This window comes from Thunnus thynnus, chromosome 13 (assembly GCF_963924715.1).
Source record: "Thunnus thynnus chromosome 13, fThuThy2.1, whole genome shotgun sequence".
NCBI lineage: Eukaryota > Metazoa > Chordata > Actinopteri > Scombriformes > Scombridae > Thunnus > Thunnus thynnus.
Window position 1 is genome coordinate 15,898,537 of NC_089529.1, and position 19,904 is coordinate 15,918,440.

The 19,904-nt window shown below is 38.1% G+C and overlaps 1 protein-coding gene across 1 annotated transcript in view; it reads left to right on the top strand.

The window, feature by feature from the left end:
- Positions 1–17,889: 17,889 nt before the first annotated feature.
- Positions 17,890–19,904, top strand: part of ubl3a (ubiquitin-like 3a) — a 40,132-nt gene continuing 38,117 nt past the window's right edge. Inside the window, exon 1 of the mRNA XM_067608282.1 lies at positions 17,890–18,588. Coding sequence (XP_067464383.1) covers positions 18,559–18,588 — 30 coding nt within the window. The 5' untranslated portion in view covers positions 17,890–18,558. The remainder of the gene's footprint in view (positions 18,589–19,904) is intronic.

Here is a 19,904-nt window from a genome sequence, read left to right on the forward strand (position 1 = left end):
GAATCACTGTTTTACATGAATATTAATATATTGAAAATACCAAATCCATGTATTTTTCATGAATCCTTGATTGAATCACTAGTGTTTTGTCACCACCTGGAGGTAAATGTGAACTAGTCCATGCAAACATAATTTTTCTTTATACTGAATAATTAAAGGCGGTGTCTTTTCATTGTGTTCATGCTTAAGACCTTGTAAAATTTAATTTCATCACCAGAGCAATGCAAATTTTCAGTCTATCTGCTCATATCTTCATGTCATCTCCTCCACCAAACAATCTATGTTTTTCCAGAAACAAGTAAAAGATAAAACTGAATGTTTGAATGTGCAATAATGCAAATGATTTTTGGATCAGTTCATATGTAATATCATCATATATCATCATAATCATAGTTATGATCATAATCACAATCATCATCATGATATCATCTAATATCAACATATCTGACTTCCGCTTGATGAAGAGACATTTGTAACATAATGAGTTAATGGAAAATACAACTGAAAATAACACTTACTTTATCTAATTGAAGATGCGTTTGGGTGCTGATTTTACATCAGATGCACTTTCCCTCCTCTATAGTGAAAATAGATTGTATATATTGTGCATTATTGTACAGATTTGTGGCTTGTTTTTGTCCACTACATGCCATCAAATGAAACATATATTTTTTTGTGTGTCTTGACACTTTTAATAGCAGTCCTGCAGCTCTGCCATATCTCAGACACCAATTCAGTTATCAGTAAGTGACCACCCCAGGGGAAAAAACCCTCTACATCCTCTTCATATCAAACACTCATCTGGATGCTGCTGTTTCTGGATCCTGAACAACTCTGATTCTGTTTAGAAAATATAGAATTATCAGCATGTACTGAACAGCCTTTGCTGGACATTTCATACAAATATTATGTGCACCTGCCTGTCATCTTTTATTGGCTAAATGATTTAGTCTGCCAACTTTTCATTCAGGAGGCTGCTAGATGAAGCATCAGCGGGGTTAATAATCTATTTAAAAATGTTATCCAAATTATGATTAATAATAAAGAAAAATTATTATTTTCATGTTGTTCTCTACATTCCTATTCCTGACAAATGTGTTTAAATTCAATATTGTATAAAGCAATTGAGGTCAGTGATAAACAATGATTTTATTTACCTGCTGATGACCACTGAAGATGTATGTTTTATCTCATGTCTCTACAGATATTTTTCACTTTCCCGCAGATCATATTTCCTAATATTTTTTGAATATATCTCTCTTACCCTTCAGGCAGCGGCTTGAGCTGTTTGGTTTCCAAGCTGGGTTTACTGGAGATACAAAGTTTCAGCCAGTCAGGCATCAAATTCACAATATGAAACAATACCATCTTTATGCTAGAGCCACAGGCTAGACTATACAAATCAGAAGGACAACCAGATGTTTTTCTTTAAGGTTATGAAGATATTTGCAGTTTGGATATAGGACTTGAACTAGTTATTGACTTATTTGTCTCCCCTTTCCCCTATTTGAACTTATCTTGTTAATAGAAATTCTCTATCTTCCATTTCCAAGCTTATCTTTTATTTAAAATGTTCTGTTTTCATTTGTACTTTATGGATTATGACATATATTGTTTATCTATTTTCAAGAATGTGGTAATTGTCTCGGGTGTTTGAGATTAGTTGTTGCAGCCTGTGGCTCTAAAAGTTGTTTTTCATATTATGAATTTGATGAATGACAAAGGTCCATGATTTAAATGTTGTACCTCTATTAAACTCAGTGCAGGAATTCAACCTTTTTATTTTCTTCACAATTTCATTTTCATACACATCCATCTACCAGGCAGAACTTACTTTGATTCCCAAGCTGCAAAATTTGTCACAAACATGCACAAAAACCCCCCAAAGATCTGAGCAGAGACCAGAGCCTTATGATCAGTCACCCTTTAATGAAGAGCCAGACCTGTTAAAAGTCATTTAAACTCAACAACAAATCAGAGGAAAACAACAACCTTTCTCAAAAGACATTTTGCATATAGCCAGGCGCCTGCAGCCAGCATGAGAAGCACAACATAACACTGTGCCTATCGAGTTCGTGTTCACTGAAGTGAGCATATCAAGGCTCTGCAGACGACTGGCAGAACGGTTTGATTAATTGCTTTCTTCTGGATAAGGGGAGCTACGTGCCATAGGATTGTGATTCAATGAGTTTTGTTGTTCTTTTTTCTGTCTTTTCTCACTTTCTTATCTTTTTTTCTTCTTCATCACATGTCCTTGTTATAGTAATGTTTGTTTTATTTGCATGCATGTGTGAAGGACATGTAAAAGTTCTACATTCTCCCCACTGAAATTATATTTTTACTACATGAAATGTGTTTAAAATATGTCCAGTATTTTATATTAAGAAAAGGCCCACACACTGATAAAGAGATAGAGGAGGCTTCAGATACAAAAGAATCAATTTATGTCATTGTGTGAAATGTTTATATTTTAACCCATGTGACAGAATCCTTGCAATGGATTCTTAAGTAGTTATTACGTTTTTTCATGTACTGTGTCAAAGTACAGTTTTAGATTGATAGTTAATAATATTGATCATATGCAAGGTAGTCATGCCACAATAAAAAAGTGCATGTCTACCAAACTTGTAGTTAACTTATTAAAAGTGTTGTATATTTGAGTACAAATGGACCTGACAGGTGAACATGTTGCACGGCATAAGATGTGGCAGCATGCACGTGTGTGTGTATCATTGGTGTCAACAGTTAAAAAGCCATTTCAGTCATACTACTTTCTGCCTCTGAAGTTAACATGATTCAAAGTGAGGGACCAATCAGGTGCATCTTCTCAGTACCAGCCCACCTCTGAACCAATCATGTGAGGGCTGGTTCCCTCAGCAGGGAGCATGGGGACAGTTGACTACCTGTGCTGAGAGACAACAGTATTCGTTTGATACAGTCATGTATGAGGAAATTATTTTATAAGCTATACACACTGAGTTGCTCTGAACAAAGTTGTCTTATAAAGATGGTTCTCTGCTGTCATTTCACATAAGATGGATCCTGCTATAAACCTCTTCCTCCACTGGGTGATGCTGTTGGAAAGGACAAATCCACTTACTAGTCACATAGTCCCTTTCATTTCTACAATCAACACATTAGAAGAATATAGAGGTTGGACTCATAACATAGCATAACATAACATCCCTAGCAGCGGAATAGAATAGTACATACACAGATGTTTTGGGTCTCAACTCTTTATTAGTGTAAGGTACAGCACTGTAAGTTTCACATTTATACTCTACAGCAGGTTAGAGAAATCAGCTTATCTAATCACTTCATTGCCTCTACAAAGAGAAAGAAAACTGAAGTTAAACAAAGCTCTTAATCATGATTGTTTCCCATAGTTCGCCTAAAATTATCTGAAATATGCTGATGATATAAAGATAGCAAATTGCACCAGGGTAAAAGTAGAGAAAGGACATGAGTTAAAATGCATTTGAGCCAGGGACAGAATTCAAAGACTACTTCTAATAATAATAATTGTATTTTTTTTTTAAAAAAACAACGCTTATTATCTTTTACTAGATTAAAAAAACATTTTACTGTTTTCAGAACATGGAAAGATCAGCCATTGCAATTGCATTGTATAATGGTTCATTTATTTACTTCTATAACTCAGACAAACATGATTTTGGTTGAAACTGTGCTGGTGTTTGTTCCCATGGGACAATAAAACTAAGAACTTTGTGACCAAATGAAGATTTATTTAAGAGGGAAACAGATCTGTTAGAACTGATCTGGCTCCAATCATTGTGAAGATAAATCATTTTTGTGCAAGCATGCCTACTTGCCTGTGTATGTGAGAGACAGCAACAGAAAGTGTGTTTGCATGTTTCTTGTATTTTTTTTTAAGCAGACAAGTATTTCAAATGCTTGAGTAGGCGGCTACACAAATGTTGAGATCTTGTGAAATGAGATTTGTCATCCGGCACTCATGGTTGCATCTCATGAGTCATCTCGCTCCTCTTTTCCGTGTGTGTGTATGTGCTTCTGTGTGTTTTGTATGAGAAAGTATTGGTGTATGGGCTATGTGTACAAACTGTATGTTGACTTGTACACCTTACATTAATGTCAAGAGACTGAATGCCTGGAAAGAAAGAAATATGTAGGCAGACAGACAAAGAGAGTGACTAACACCATGCGGAACAACACACAACAAAACAAAATAGAATAAAATAAAATCCAGAGCATATAATCTGGAGAAAATCCACGCCCAAACAGAATAGACAACAAAAGGATCTTTGTTGTTTATCCACCATGAGCCAGAAGAAACAGCTTCAATGCTTCTTGTCATAGATTCTTCGAGTCTCTGGGACTCTCCTGGAGGGAACTACTAAAAAGACAAGAAAGTTTGATGCTGTAGGAGGAAAATTTATTATTATTAATGGCTTACAAATTATTTATAAAGCACTAGTAAATCATTTATTAAAGTTACTACAAGGAACTTTCATTTTGTGTTGATTTTAGTGGCCCCCGTGGACAAAAGAGGTACTGTTTTCCCAGAATGAAGATTTCATTTCCCATGAGCACCACCACCTTGTGTCGTAAAGATCTTGGGTAGTGCGGACATTTGTTTTGGAAGCGAGTGAAAGAAAGACGCTACTTATTTGTAATACAATTTTTCTTTTTTAAACACAGCTGTTTGCAGGATGCATAGTGATGAGGTAATGAATCTATTTGTGGCTATGTAAGATTAAAAATTGTAATATGATGATGGTGAAGCAAAGTAAACTTTGTTTTAGTACCATTCATACACCTAGGTTACAGATAAGGCAACATTCACATTAAATCAAGCCATGCAGCACCTTCCGGCAGGGTTGTGCAGAGGTGTGTGTGTGTGTATTTGTGCTTTAGAACATAACCGCCGTGAAACAATCAGAAAATTACTGCATTGTTCTCGCTACTGCTGCTCCCTCTCTTCATTCACTCTTAAACTTGCTTGACCACAGCTGTTCTCTCTCTCATGCACTCAGCTCATGCTCTCTTGTCTTTTTTTTTTTGTTTCTCTCGTCTTTTTAAAAATGAGTCAGGAAGCCGACAACAAGTCTAACTTTACTTTTAACATTATCAAATGAAGAGAAATGTCCTCCCGAGTCCTAGTAATGTCTTTATACTTGCTACAACGCTACATGTAATGTAAACATAGGCTCTTCTGGTCTGCATGCTGTAAATTGTTTTGTCTGTTTTGCTGGGAGTCTGACTTGGTGGCAGGCATATAGAATAACTACATAGAAATAGCCAATCTTCTTGCTGATGATCTCGTTTTCTAATGTAAGTCATATAGAGGCATCATGAGATGTTTCATAACCGGTTAAAAGTTCCTAATAATGACATTAACCATTAATAAAGCCATTTATTGATTCTTATAAATCCTTTATAAAGGATGACTTCTCAGAAAGTGGAAGCAAAGTATCTAATAAAACACCTTTAATAAATAATCCTGAGTAGTTTTGATAGACATGTTGAATTATAAACAAGCATTGCTTCCTGGATCAAATGGGTAAAGTGCAGCCTCAAGCTCCATATATCTGTCAAAGTAGTAAACAGATGTATGTGTTATTTGTATGGGTTTCCAGTTATATGTCAAGCTGCAATTACGTTTCCCATAAAAATGTAACTAGGAAAATAAATTAGGACATAAACATAATTTCTGAGAGACAGAGATGTTTACTGCAACGTTCAGCCTTAAGAGTCTCATCAATCAAAAGAGCTCTGATAAACCTACTGCACACTACCTACCCAGCGCCAAACAGCTGGCAGATAAATTGGTGACAAGCTGATGAGGAAAGTTGAACATAAACAAGTTGGTGGACACCAAACTAAAGCTATAAGGAGAGTGAGTATTGGACTCAGGTGGACAGAAACACAACTCCAAATGAATGCTGATGTTGCTCAGTGTTTGCCGGATGTGTGGGAAGGAAATTATTTTCTAACACATTAGCCTTAACTTTATAAACTGGTATTATGTGATGACTTTGCATCTTTCAGCTTGTTTTGATATTTTTTCTGCCCCCTGGTGACCAAAAATCAGTTAATACAGCTTTGAAGAGTAACTTCAGGTGAAAAGTGTTTCACTGTCCTCTCTGCTGAAAGTTTTAAGTGTGTTGTACCTCTGAGCACAACAGGCATCACTGATGGGTAGAAGTGTGTTCTGTTGCACCTGTAACCACACCCAACGGTGACGTCACAGTGTACTGATCACAGAATGTATATAAAGATGGACATAGCGATGTGTGATGTCACCCATTGGTTTGCATTGGAACCGGTTTGAAGCCTAGAGTCGCTGCTTATGGTCAGTGCCATCTTTTCTGTTTGGAGCCAGGACCTTCCAAATAAGGAATGCCTTTCACGCTCCGGAAACACATCCCGCTACCTCGGAGGCAAACCCTAGCTTACATAGGCACAGCTGTCAATGACATCAAGGCCTACTATAAGTCTTCAAATCTTATTAACAGTGCAATAATTTCCAAAATGACCACCAGCACACTTATAAGAGGGCCCAAATTTAGCAACAGAGACCATAATGACTCATTGAAAAAATTATTGACTTAGTACCTTTAGAGAGAAGTTGACACTTTTTGAATTGGAGTCAATTGGTGCCAGCATTTAGTGGCCACTGGCCTCAAGCCTTGGTAGTTGGTGCTTGGTGCTGATTCACCCCGGTGTACACCTGTATGTCACTACAGTAAGGTGCAAACTAATGGAGGTCAGCAGCATTAAGAGTTTCAGCTGCTAAAGTTGAAAGATTTAAAGATTAGTCCCCGATTTTGTTGTAGGACTGAATAGCTACCCCTACAGACCAAACTTTCTTCCCAACTCCCTGATGATGACTTGAAGCTTAAAGTTCACAGTTAAATCTTAAAACCTCAAAGGCGAGCCGGAGTGAAGATTGCGGATTTGGACTGAGTGTACTTTGAACGGGGTATTATGAGTAAATTCGTCCCACTGGGTTGTATTATCGGACTCTCCTAAATGAAACTCTTCTATGTGGGATTAGGACACAGATTTGGCACACTCATTAATGGAATGGTTATCAGCTAAAATCATCAAACCGATTAAAATTAAAACCTGATTGAATGTTAGTAAAAAGACATTATTACAGTGCACACATATCAAGGACACACCAGCAATGTAGTTCCATTATAGGGTCCAAATACAATTACATGAACACACGAACACAACTGCAGTACACACAAACTTTGTTAGACTTATAATTTAATATAATTAGTAAAACAATATAATTTACAATTTTGTTGATTTTCTTTATTTGTCACAGTGGTCTTGAATGTACTCTGGAATTTTTTTAGGGCTGTAGTGTGCAGTGTTGTTGGACTGTCATATTTGGAGATGACATGAATTCATAATTTCAAATGGTTTATAAGTTTCCGGGTTGTCTCTGTAACCTTCTTATAGCTGCTCGTTTGTTCGGCCCATTTTCTGCACTTTTTATTTCTTGTATCATGAGGAAGCGATCATTTAATTTCGGATCTCTTTCACTACCAGTAATTTAATTAGGTCGACTTAAAAAAACGAGTTCCTCTGGTAAAACCCTGAATCACTCACATAATTTTAGGCCATCGGTGCCTAATCAACTTTGTGTGTATGTGTGTGTTTAAGTGAATTTGAGTGCACACACAGACACATCCTCCCTTGACTTAAAGCCAGTGAATTTCAGCTGATGGAAACCAAAGCAGGAAGTGAGGCGCCGACAGCAGGGACAACACACACACACACACACACACACACACACACAAAGCATAAAGATAATGTTTGTATCTGTGTATTTGAACATATTTTTAGGACACTGAAAGGAAATGTAAAAGAAGTATGTCAGGATATTCAGGATATAATATTTGTCACTATCACAAATTCATGTTGCTGTGCGTGTGTACATGTCTGCCGGAAGTTTTGCAATGTGAGAGGAGTTTGATGATATATTGGATTTACCTTGTACAGCGCTACAGATTATGTTCTTTAGCCTTCTTTCATTCTCTGTCTGTGTTTTTCTTTTAAGCTCTGCAAACATTTGCTGTTGATGAATCTGCCATATTCTGTCTGCGAAAAACACCTCAAATGACTCAAGGATGTATCCTGGAGGCATCCTGGTGCAAACACAAATCAAGTGACCACCTAAAAAACAATGGCTACTTGAAGACTGAGCCCAGCAAAAACATTATGTAATCCTATTATTTGCTTGGTAGATTTACACATGCTCACGTACTCATGACGCCCAAATGAAGCAGAGGACACAATCTTTTCCTTCTGTGACTGAATCTAGCTCAAAGTTGTGTGACCATACCATGGAGCAGAAACAGCTACAATCCGTGCTGTCTCACAATCCTCTTTTTTTGTTTTGAGCTCTATACGGAAGACTGCAGCTCATCTAATCACAGCGATTCTGTGCGAAAATGACTGCCTGTCATCCCCATGGTAGCCACAGTACCAGTCGTGCACTGCTGATAACCCCACCTCGCCCTCTACTTTATACCTGCCGAGTCACCATGAGAGAGGGAGGAATGGAAAGAGAAACAGCAAAAGAGGGGGAGGTTGAAGAAGGAAGTGGAGGCTGACTCAGGTACGCGGAGGTTGGTGCTGCCTGTGGTTTGCTCTATCAACACAGCTGTGTGTCCACACCCTGGTAGAGCACCACTGCGAACGTGTGCCTATGTGTGTGTGCAAGTGTGTGAATAATAAGTGACTGTAACTACTGCAGTGGAAAGTGTCGAGACGAAATCACAACAATAGACACTGTGATTATGTCAAGTGCAGCAGGCAGGTAGTGCAATAATAGTTTCTGCAGCTATGTACAGACTTTACAGTGTCACTGTGACAACTAGATTTTTTTCTTTTACAGTGTTTTTTATTCCTTTATGATACCATTTTACAAGTTCAGTATCTTCCTGGTGTCATGTCATTTCAAACACATAGAAAGAGAAAGAAAGAAAGAAAGAAAGAAAGAGAAAGAAAGAAAGAAAAAGAATGAAAGAAAGACTGAGAGAAAATTCAATAAGTTGAGTTTTTGTTTTCTGCACTTTGGTGTTAGAGTAAAACTCTTTGGTAACCTATATGAAAAGGGTAATTGTTGTAAGCATGAAAGTGTTAAGAGATGTGTGTGACAGTATTACATGTTTCTGTCAGTTTACCTCACAGTTGTTGACACTTAACTCTGAACCAAAAAGGCAACCTCATGGTGGTGATAGATGCGATGTCAGAGGATCACCAAAGTCATCAGGACTGATTGTCAGCTGTCACAACCTGGCTCAAGGCTGGACAAAGGAGGGGAGACTATATAGGAGTTGTAACTAAAAATAGGTTTATTTCACATCGCTAGAAGATATATTAATCTAAAGACAAAGTAAAGCCAGGGGAGAGAGAAGTGGCTGACTGCCACAAGCTTATATAGAGTCAGTCAGTCCAGGTAAGCTGAATATCCCTGATGACCCAACTGCTCCCCAGGCTCCTGGAGTGAGAGGGGAAAGGAGTCCTATATAGAGAGGGTACATTAGATAACATGAATGTCTGTACAAAATGTTGTGCCAGTCCAGTTAGCAGATATTAAGATATATTGGATACATTTTGACATACTGGTGGCACCAGAGGAAAAGTCAAGGGATCAACAATGTCTTTAAGATTCATCCTCTGGGGAACATAAATGTCTGTATAGAATCCATCCAATAGATGTTAAGATATTTAACTCTGAACCAAAGCGGTGGACCAACTAGCAATGCAATTCATAGAATCACTGGCATGGCTACAAAAGTACAAAAACTCCATGGTTTGTTTGCACACTCTCTCTCTCTCTTTTTCTCAACCACAACAGGAAGAGATGTACAGCTAGATTGGCTGGTGTACAATAAGTAGCCCATAAGAGATAAGAGCTCATGTTATTTTAATGGTTTTGAGATGGACGGGCTAGATACACACACGTGAACACACATGGATCCATTAGCACCTTCCACACCTTTTATGCCCTTATATACACAGATATCCGGTGAATTTAGGATGGAGAAACCTGCTAAACTGCTGCATTCCTTAACATTATTCAGACAATACCTGACTTGTTTGTGCATATACAGAGAAACAGTCTTGTTAGATGTTATGCACAGTTTGGCCAGTGTGTATATGTGAGCTCGTCTACTGAAAAGGTTAAACAGGCGAGAGAAAAGGAGTTATTTAGACTGAACAGAACCTCCCTGGGACATGCTGTACTCATACAAACACATAAAATGCTAAATAACTCCCACTCACAGGTAACCGAAAGAGAACAGATAAGCATCTACACTCCCAGAGGCAGGCGTACACAGATACAAAATACAAGCACAGAGCATGTACTCTATTCCCCTTCTGTGGCAGACAGATGGTAAAAAAACATGAAATGATGACGCATTGTTTTCACAGCCAAGGAGAGGAGGCTTTTAATGATGACGAGTGCATGAAAACTGCCTCTCTTCTCGTATATCGCCCCTGCAAACCACCAACTGCACTTGACACTGATTCAAAACACAATCACTCAAACACAATAACTTGAAATGACACAGACAACTTAGTACCTCAGATTTAGCCTTCAGCAAAAGGTCTATCAGGGGGATCTAAGGACAAATCCCTGTGTATATTTACTGCTCAGCATGTTAGACAGGTGGGCAGATTAGGAAAGCTCCCACCTCCTCCTGATCCCCACAACAACAGCTCGTTGTAGATAAGCTCCAGGTTTAGGTTGTCTCTTGGTAAGTCTGAGCCAAATCCAACTCAGGTTTAGACTATCGCTTTTGAGAGAGACCTGATCCACAGTAATGAAGGTAGCTTTTTGAGGATTGATTTCATCGTACCAGAGCTGTCAGTCAAAGAGAAGAATGGGTACATGCGAACTGTTCATGTGAGTCTCTGCAGAAAGTATTTCAAATGCAGACAGTTTGTAAAAACAAGACTAGGAGTCTACAGCCATGCTAGTAGCTCTGTGTGGCCATACTGTAGAGCGTATAAGCTTTGAGCTAAATGCTAACGTCAGTGTGCTAATATGCTCACAGTGACAATTGCTGCCTTCTAATGGAACTCGTGAGCTCGTGGTTACGACATCGGAAGTTGTGTACATGATATGCTCGGCATTCATGTGGTTAAGTCATGAGAACACTGCTGTTAGGCAACATGGATGCCAAAAGATGCCTTGTTCTCTTGTCATTAATATTAATGTTACTGTCGGCTTCTAGATGCCACCAAGGCTAATAATTTAGCCAGGTAGCGAGTGGGTCACATAATACAGGAAATGCAAAGGCAGACAGAGGAAAAAGGTGAGGCCGTTGTGACAATTTGAACAACATGTCACAACTCATGAACTTGGAGCTTTCAGAAAATTTCATGGATGTATTATAAGAGCTGGATACCGGACTGAAAATGGCGCCTATTCAGTCCAGTAAGAATTCCTCGCCTGGCACATGTGCCAAAAAAATTTCTAGCTTCCGGGTTTACTTCTGGGGGTATGTGGCCCTACTGAATATGAATACACTGAATGCGCTAGAGGAAAAGTCAGATGACCATTTAAGTCATTGGGATTCATCCTCTTGGCACCATGGCATAAGATGAGAAATGAAAAAAGTACAAAAGAGAAGAAAAAGGCCATATATACAGACAAATATACAATAGTATAGCTAATAAACTTTTTGTGAGTCATCGTAATTAATTGTGACATTTGTTTCTAGAAAGACACTGCTTTGAGTGCCACAGACAACTCCATTGACTTCCATTGTATTAGTGGGGTGGCAGAGATGATATCTCAAAACCTGCACACATAAAATCTAATTTTCCTGCATAGTTGTACATTAATAGGTGAACTGACCCTTTAAGAATAAGATACTCAGTGTTCTTCTCATTGATCTCTCTCAATCAGGGACTGATGGGCCTGAGGGAGACTGTAGACTAGCAGGAAGGGGACATAGAACAGCATGATGTGGTTACATTGGGGAAATAATTGCTCACACCTCCTCTGTGAGCACCGAACTGAATTGTCCTCTCAGTCAGGGGGTGTGAAACGTCATGCTGGGTGCTGTGTTGCGTCGGTGGCTCTCAGCACCAACCTTTCCGCCACAGTCCAAGCTCAAAGTCCGCTTTGGGTTCTCAGAATAGCTGATGACACACAGTGCATGTTAATAATCTGTGGGAAACATGGTGAGGCAGCGGTGGCAAAGCAGTGGGATGTTTGATTACTGCTATGCTGAGCGTCAGTGTTTATATATGGAGCAGTGGCAAGCACCAAGTGTATTTGCATGCCGCCCTTCAAAGCTGAAAAGCAGCAACTGTTTAGTAGTGACACTGGAGACAGAAATAGATCAAACTTTATCTTCTGTTCTGACAGTGCGCAAATGGATATTGTATACTGGTTAAACTCCAGACTTGCACTTTGACCTTTGAATCACACAAAAAAGTAGCTGATGCTGCTTCCTTTTCAGTGCTGGTACACTTTATATGTGTGGGTTTCACATTTACAACATGTCTTCCTCTGGTGTGTGTGTGTGGTCTGAGCAAAGCAGCAGGTGCTTAGATGAAAACCTAAATGAGAACACAGTCAAGAGGCTTAGAGGATTACAGAGTTGTATTGTCTTTACACAAAATGTAGCATTTATATTTGATCAGCAGACCTTAAAGAGAGGAACTAAGGGACTATAAAGGTGACCTGGCGCTTCATATTACACAGACCTGCACTGTTGTACAAGTACAGGCAACTGCTGAGGAGGGAAACACAGGTCGGATAGACAGACACACACACACACACACACACACTCACACGCAATTATATTGATCTGATCCAGATACAGTTTGGTTTTGCTGGGAAGATATGAGATGGCCAGCAGGTCAAATAATGAAACACAAGCATTTATGGTTAAATGTGCCATCAGGCTCGACACCAGCAGCAGAATCACTGCATATTTCATTTCTTTTATATCCAGTTTTACATAGTCATGTGCAGAAAAACCACATGTACTCTTATGTTCTTAACCCTTTGGTGAAACACTCACTCAAATAATTCATTTATATCATCCAGCTGACTATCTTTTTGGGCCATTTTTAAATATTTTCTGACGTTTTATAGATTAAACAATTATCAGTCAATTTGAAAATAATCAAGGGATTAATCGATAATGAAAATAATCATTATTTGCATTTCTATTTAGCTCATGGGCTAAATCATACTCTGACCTTCATTTTGAAATGATAGCCAGCAAAAACACATTCACACTTCACTGTGTTTGTGCAGGCATGCTTACGCTTTTGTGTGTGTGTGTGTGTGTGTGTGTGTGTGTGTGTGTGTGTGTCAGACTCACTACCCCCTCTCCACTCTCCCTTTATGGTGGGGAGATTAGGTAGTTAATCCTGTAGATCTCAGAGAAAAAGCCACTCCTGATGCCACAATGGATTTCACTCAGTCCACCAGAGAGGACAGACCTGCTGCCGATACACATCTCGACCTCTGACGGAAACAGGGCCCACACACACACGCACACACACACACACACACACACACAAGCCAGAGCACTTCACCAAGGACAGGATATTATATTACATATGTATTAGATGTATGCTATAAATAACCTGACAACCATATTGAACTATAATATTATGAACCTGTCATGTCTTTTTCCAGTACACATCTTTTCATAATGAAACCAATTAGTATTTCTTTTTGCTGCTTAAGAAAAGCCATTATTTTGTCGTTTCATGTCTGTAAGGCATTCTTCACTCTTAATGACAGCATGTGCTGAAGAGTCGAACAGTCCTGGATACTGATTGGCTAAACTATTGATTAAGTGATTACAGAAGCAGCCTTTTTGCCTTGCTTTATCCTTTAAGTCACCAATCATGTCTAATTGACTGTCACTATGCATGACTGCAAATATGACTGTAAACAATGCAGTTTTGAGCACTATTGCCACCGTCTGTGGCAGAATTAGTATTAGTATTACCGAATCTCAGTGTTGCATTCGACACATATTACTAGACGAACTGGAAAACTGGGAGGGACTTTCTGACACAGTACTAAATTGGTTTGAGTCCTACTTAAAGGACAGGGACTACTTTGTGTCTATAGGTAATTACACACCTGAGCGGACAAAAATGACATGCAGAGTTCCCCAAGGCTCCATTCTGGGGCCTCTTCTGTTCAACATCTACATGCTCCCATTGGCTTAGATTATGGAAAACAACAAAATATGTTACCATAGTTATGCAGATGACACACTCATTTACATTACTATATCATCAGGGGACTATGGTCCATTATAACCACTGAGTAAGTGCATTGAACAAATCAATGATTTGATGTGCCAGAATTTTCTTCAATTAAACAAAGTCAAAACTGAAGTAATTGTTTTTGGAGCCAAGGAAGAACGATTAAAAGCCAGCATTCAGCTTCTATTGGTAATGTTAAAAACCACAAACCAAACCAGAAATCTTGGTGTACTCATGGACTCAGACCTGAATTTGAACAGCCACATTAAGACAATTACAGAGTCAGTCTACTATCACCTTAAGAAGGATTAAAGTCTCAGCAGGATTTGGAAAAACTTGTCGATCAGACAGCTGCAGCTGATTCAGAACACTGCCCCTCAAGTCCTCACTAAGACCAAGAAAGTGGATCACATCACTCCAGTTCTCAGATCTTTACACTGGCTTCCTGTCTGTCAAAGAATTGATTTTAAAATACTGCTGTTGGTTTATAAAGCACTGAATGGTTTAAAGCCAAAATAAATTTTTGATCTTCTGCTATGTTATGAACCATCCAGACCTCTCAGGTCGTCTGGGACAGGTCTGCTTTCTGTCTCCAGAGTCAAAACTAAACATGGAGAGGCAGCTTTCAGCTTTTACGCTCCACATATCTGGAACAAACTTTCAGAAAACTGCAGGTCTGCTGCAACTCTCATTTTTTGTAAATCAAGGCTGAAGACTTTTCTGTTTTTCCGCTGCCTTTTGTTAAATTAAATAATTATTAATTTCTTACACTGCACTGTAACTTTTATTCTTGTATTTTATCTGTCTCATTCTATATTAGCTTATTTTTGTTTTCTATTCTCTTAGCCCTTTATTGACTGTTTTTTGTCGTATTTAAATGTCCGTTTATGGTGTGTTTTCTTTTCACTTTGTCTCTATGCTTTTAAAGTTTTATGTAAATCACTTTGAATTGCCTTGTTGAAATATACAAATAAACTTGCCTTGCCTTACTATTGTGAACCTGGGAAGGTTAAAAGACATTAAACCCAGCCCTAGCAATGCTATTCTGCAGCTGACCCTGACCTTTGACCTTCTCAGAGGTGACAGACAGAAAAAGCAGTCAATAAGGTATCAATTTCTTATTCTGCTGTTAAAACAAAAAGCTTAGAGCTGCTCAATTAATGGAGACTTTTCCTCAGCAGAAGAAGAGGAACTTTATGTGTTATATAGCCTACTTGTGTTTGAGTGAGGTGTAGAACATAAATGTTAATAGTCTGTCAAAAATTAAATGTGATGAATTTCCCATTTTTCCTGAAAGGTCCCATTGATTATCCACACTCTTTCTCCTCTCTGTGTCTCTTCATAAAAAAGGAAACCTCCCTTCCTGCCAGTTTCTCAGGAGGTGTGTTCAGTCATTCCTGCACCAGGCTGCACAATCTCCCACTCAAGCTCCCACTGTACTTTCAGCACTCACTTTTCCTGTTACAGCCCCTTAATCTGTGGACTGCCGCCATGTTCTTAAAGGGACTGATCAAGCAGCACGGAGAGAAATATTCAACCCGGATGTGAAGTGATTCCGACTTCAAAATAAAGCATACACTTAAAATGAATTTAATAAAACTCCATAAACCTGAACAGTGATGCTTTTTTTGGTTGTTTGTCTTTTGGAATACATTAAATGTTTTCGGGGAAAATGAAAAGATTGCATTTTCATTTTTATAGTTAGCTTTACCTCAATATCTTGATAGATGGATAGCTGTTGATAACTTCAGGTCAGAAATCCATTATTACTATTATTTATTATTATATAATATTATATAATTTTATTTATTTATTTTCTTGTTCTTCTTCTTTTTCCATTATTATCATTTTATTTATTATTTATCTTTTTTACTTTAGGTATGAATAATATCATATGTATAACTCTTGCACTCCTGCAATTAAGTATATTTTAAGTAAATAAGTATATGACTAAGCATGATGTGCCAATTGTCACTACATAGAAAATGTGGCTTTCATGTAATGGTTGGACACTGATTGGTACATAAAAGTATAGACCTTTTGCACAGAGGACATTTTGAAATGTCAGCAGAGAAAGCACAGGTGTAAATGATTTAAAAAAAAAAGAATTCAGTTTCACGGTCCTGGTATTCTGCATGCTGGCTCACTGTTACACTGTTACGACTTACTAAGACACCTGGATGTTGTTAGTAACACAGAATTTTGCTTTATTAGGGTTCAGCCACATAAAACCTGCAGTGGAAGGTGACCTCCACTGCAGCACATTTACTCAAGTACTGTGCTTAAGTGCAACTTTGAGGTACTTACACTACATTTGAGTATTTCCATTATATGCCTCTTCTACTCCATTACATTTCAAAGAAATATTGCACTTTTTTATTTCACTACATTATGCAACAGCTATGGTTGCTAGCTACTTTGTTAGATGGTTTTACATATTGTACAAAACATATAATCAGTTTATAAAATATGAATCAATGTTATTGACAAAACTACCCAACAGTAAATGAAACAGTTAAAATGATCTCCATCTGCATAAAAATACATTAAACTACATTAAAATACCACTTACATGTTAATGCACTCATAATGATGATCCAATAATACAATAAGGTAACACTGACAGTGGTCATTCTGCATAATGAATACTTCTTCTTTTCATACTTAAACTGCAATTTTGTTATTAATACCTCTGTACTTGAGTAGAATTTTGAATGCAGTACTTCTACTGCTACTACAGGAGTTTTTTTAGGGAATACTTACCTGTTGCTAATCACTGAGTGGGACAGAACAAAGGTGCAGTGGCACTTGGACATTTTTGTCAGGAGGCCATATGAGGATACTGTTGATGTCACATAATGTGACTTGAGAATGAGGAACTGGATGAGTGGAACCCATTTTTTTCATCTTATGTGCAGCAGTTCAACTTTTGAGACCAACATATTTGCATATTCATAGATTCTGGATTGTTTCAATAAGAGAGAAGAAGGAAATTGGATTTTATGTATTTTAATGACGTAATTTGACTTTTTTTGGCTGAAGAAACCACAACAGAAACAAATTATTATTCCAAGCAGAGTATTTTTATACATCTGAAAACATGTCTGGAGGTGATCTTTGACAATTTATAATTAGATTTTTGGACTTTTTTTTGTGGAAAAACCATATCAGACACAAATTATTACTCAAAGCACTTGTATAGATAGTATTTTTTTTTATAGATAGAGAGATAGAGAGATAGATAGATAGATAACTTTATCCCCAAAGGGAAATTTCCATGTTACAGCAGCTATCACATAAAAAATGACAAAAACAAATGACAAAAAACACACGTAGCTTACAAAAACACACACAATGAGGTGTGTATGAGTGAATTACCAACAATATTTACAGTATATATACAAAAACGTACTATTCTAAATAAAAAATAAGTGGAAAAAAATACAATTTTACACTTTAAACTGTGGGTCTTAAAACATGTCTGGATTGGTTTAAATTGTCAAAAAAAAGAAAAAAGAAAAAGCAGTATGCTGTACACTGGGAAGATTTTAAAGTGGTTTAATGTTGAAAAATGTAACCGGACGTCCCGCGTCTATTTTGCGTCACGAGCTCGAGCTTGACGTCAATTTGGAGGCAGGATGACAGCTGAGAAAAGGTACAGCAGCGCGAGCGCACTCAGTATCGTTAACAACAATAAGTAGCCTACAAACTCCCGTTTTAACGAGACGGACCGACACATTTCACCGTCCGACGCCTTTTATACCAAACCGACGGGAGTGTTTGAGTTCATCAGAGGACGGTAACCGACCGTTAACCTTGCGGATATTATTTTTTCTTTCTTTTTTCACCAAGAGAGAAAAAGGTCGGTGTCCGGATGTGCCAGCAGTGTTGGGTTTTTCGCATGGCGTAGGCACCTTTTTTTTCTACAGCAGGATATTCTTAATGTTTGGAGGGTCGCAGGAGGCCCTTGGGTCGACAGTTTATCCCCATTAACATTATCTACACTTTCCTAATTAACCGATTTGTCAGCGAAATGAGCAACGACATGATTGTGCAATAGAGAGGAAGAAGCGTTGTAACACGTCTCGACTACCTCAGTGTTGTGACTGGAGAGAGAGAGCAAGTCACCGGGAATAAACTCTGCTTTTTTTTTTTATTTACACGACGCGCTTTTTCACACCTTGTGAGTGCTTTCACGAGAGAGACGAGAAAGGGGGGAATATTTGTACCCTTGTGTTGTGTTGTGTGAGTGAGAGAGAGTGTGTGTGTGTGTGAACCGGGACCGGGAAAACCTTCACGATGACGGGCAGCAGCACCCCAGCAGACATGGTGAGAGAATTTAATGTTACTTTTCTTTTTCTTTTCTTTTTTTTTATTTTTACACTTAACAGTTTCATCCATTTATTCCCGGAAGCTTTTGACATTAAAAAAACAGAGCAGCAATGAAGAGTGTTCTCTAACACTGGTTTCATTTATTTCATGTAGGGATAAGAAATATATTGATATTTTATCGATATATATATTAATTAATTATATTATATTGATATGAGATGTAATATTGTGGTATGGCGTAAGTATTGTCTTTTCGTGGTTTTAAAGAGTACAGTGAAATGATGTAATTTTCTGAACTTACCAGGCTGTTCTTGCTGTTCTATTATTTGTCTTTACTCATTTAATCATTATATCAACATTACTAATGATTATCTGATTATGTAAATATTTAACAAAAGCACCAATAGTCATCCGTACAATATTGTCACGCTATGGATATCGAGATATTTGGTAAAAAAATATTGTGATATTGGATTTTGTCCACAGTATTGAGCACATAGTTGTACAAGTCTAGTATCACATGAACTAGACTTTACTTCCTGGTGGTGCTCAAAGTTTGACGTGTGGATCTCTCTGATAGGGAAGTGTCTTAAAGGACAAGTCCATAATGTTTCAAGTCTGTTTTAAAACAACAGTCAGGTGCCCAAATGAACACTGAAACAGGTTTTTATTGCAGTAATCATTCCTCCTGTTCATACCGGCCATTAGATCCCTTCATAAAGCATTTACAATGTAAGTGTTGGAGGCCAAAATCCACAGTCCTCCTTCTGTGCAAAAATGTATTTAAAAGTTTATCTGAAGTTAATATGAAGCTTCAGTCATCCAAATTAGTCAAATCAAGTAGATATCTATCAATGCTACAGTCATTTTAGTGCCAAAGTCTCATTTGACATTCCTGTCACCCCCTGCTAAACTTAAGTGTCAAATGCTTTTTCGGAACTGGAAAAGCAGTGACCCAGCCATCATGGCTACTGACCTCCAGCCCATCACCTGCCAAACTTCTGCATCAGTGGGTGAACTAGTGGCACTCTACAATACATCTCTGAGCAGTGTCTTTGATCTTCATAGCCCTGTCAAGACGTGCAAGGTCAATTTTTCACGCTCTGCTCCCTGGTTCAGTCATGACCTGCATAAAATAAAAACAGCTGGACGTGTCCTGGAACGACGCTTCAGATGCTCTGGGCTCACTGTCCATAAACTGGCCTTCAGTGAACATCAAAGGACTTACTCAAAGTCCCTTAAAGATACTTGGTCACAGTTCTACTCCAGCCTAATTAATCACAATCCTGGCAACCCTAAGCATCTTTTTTCCA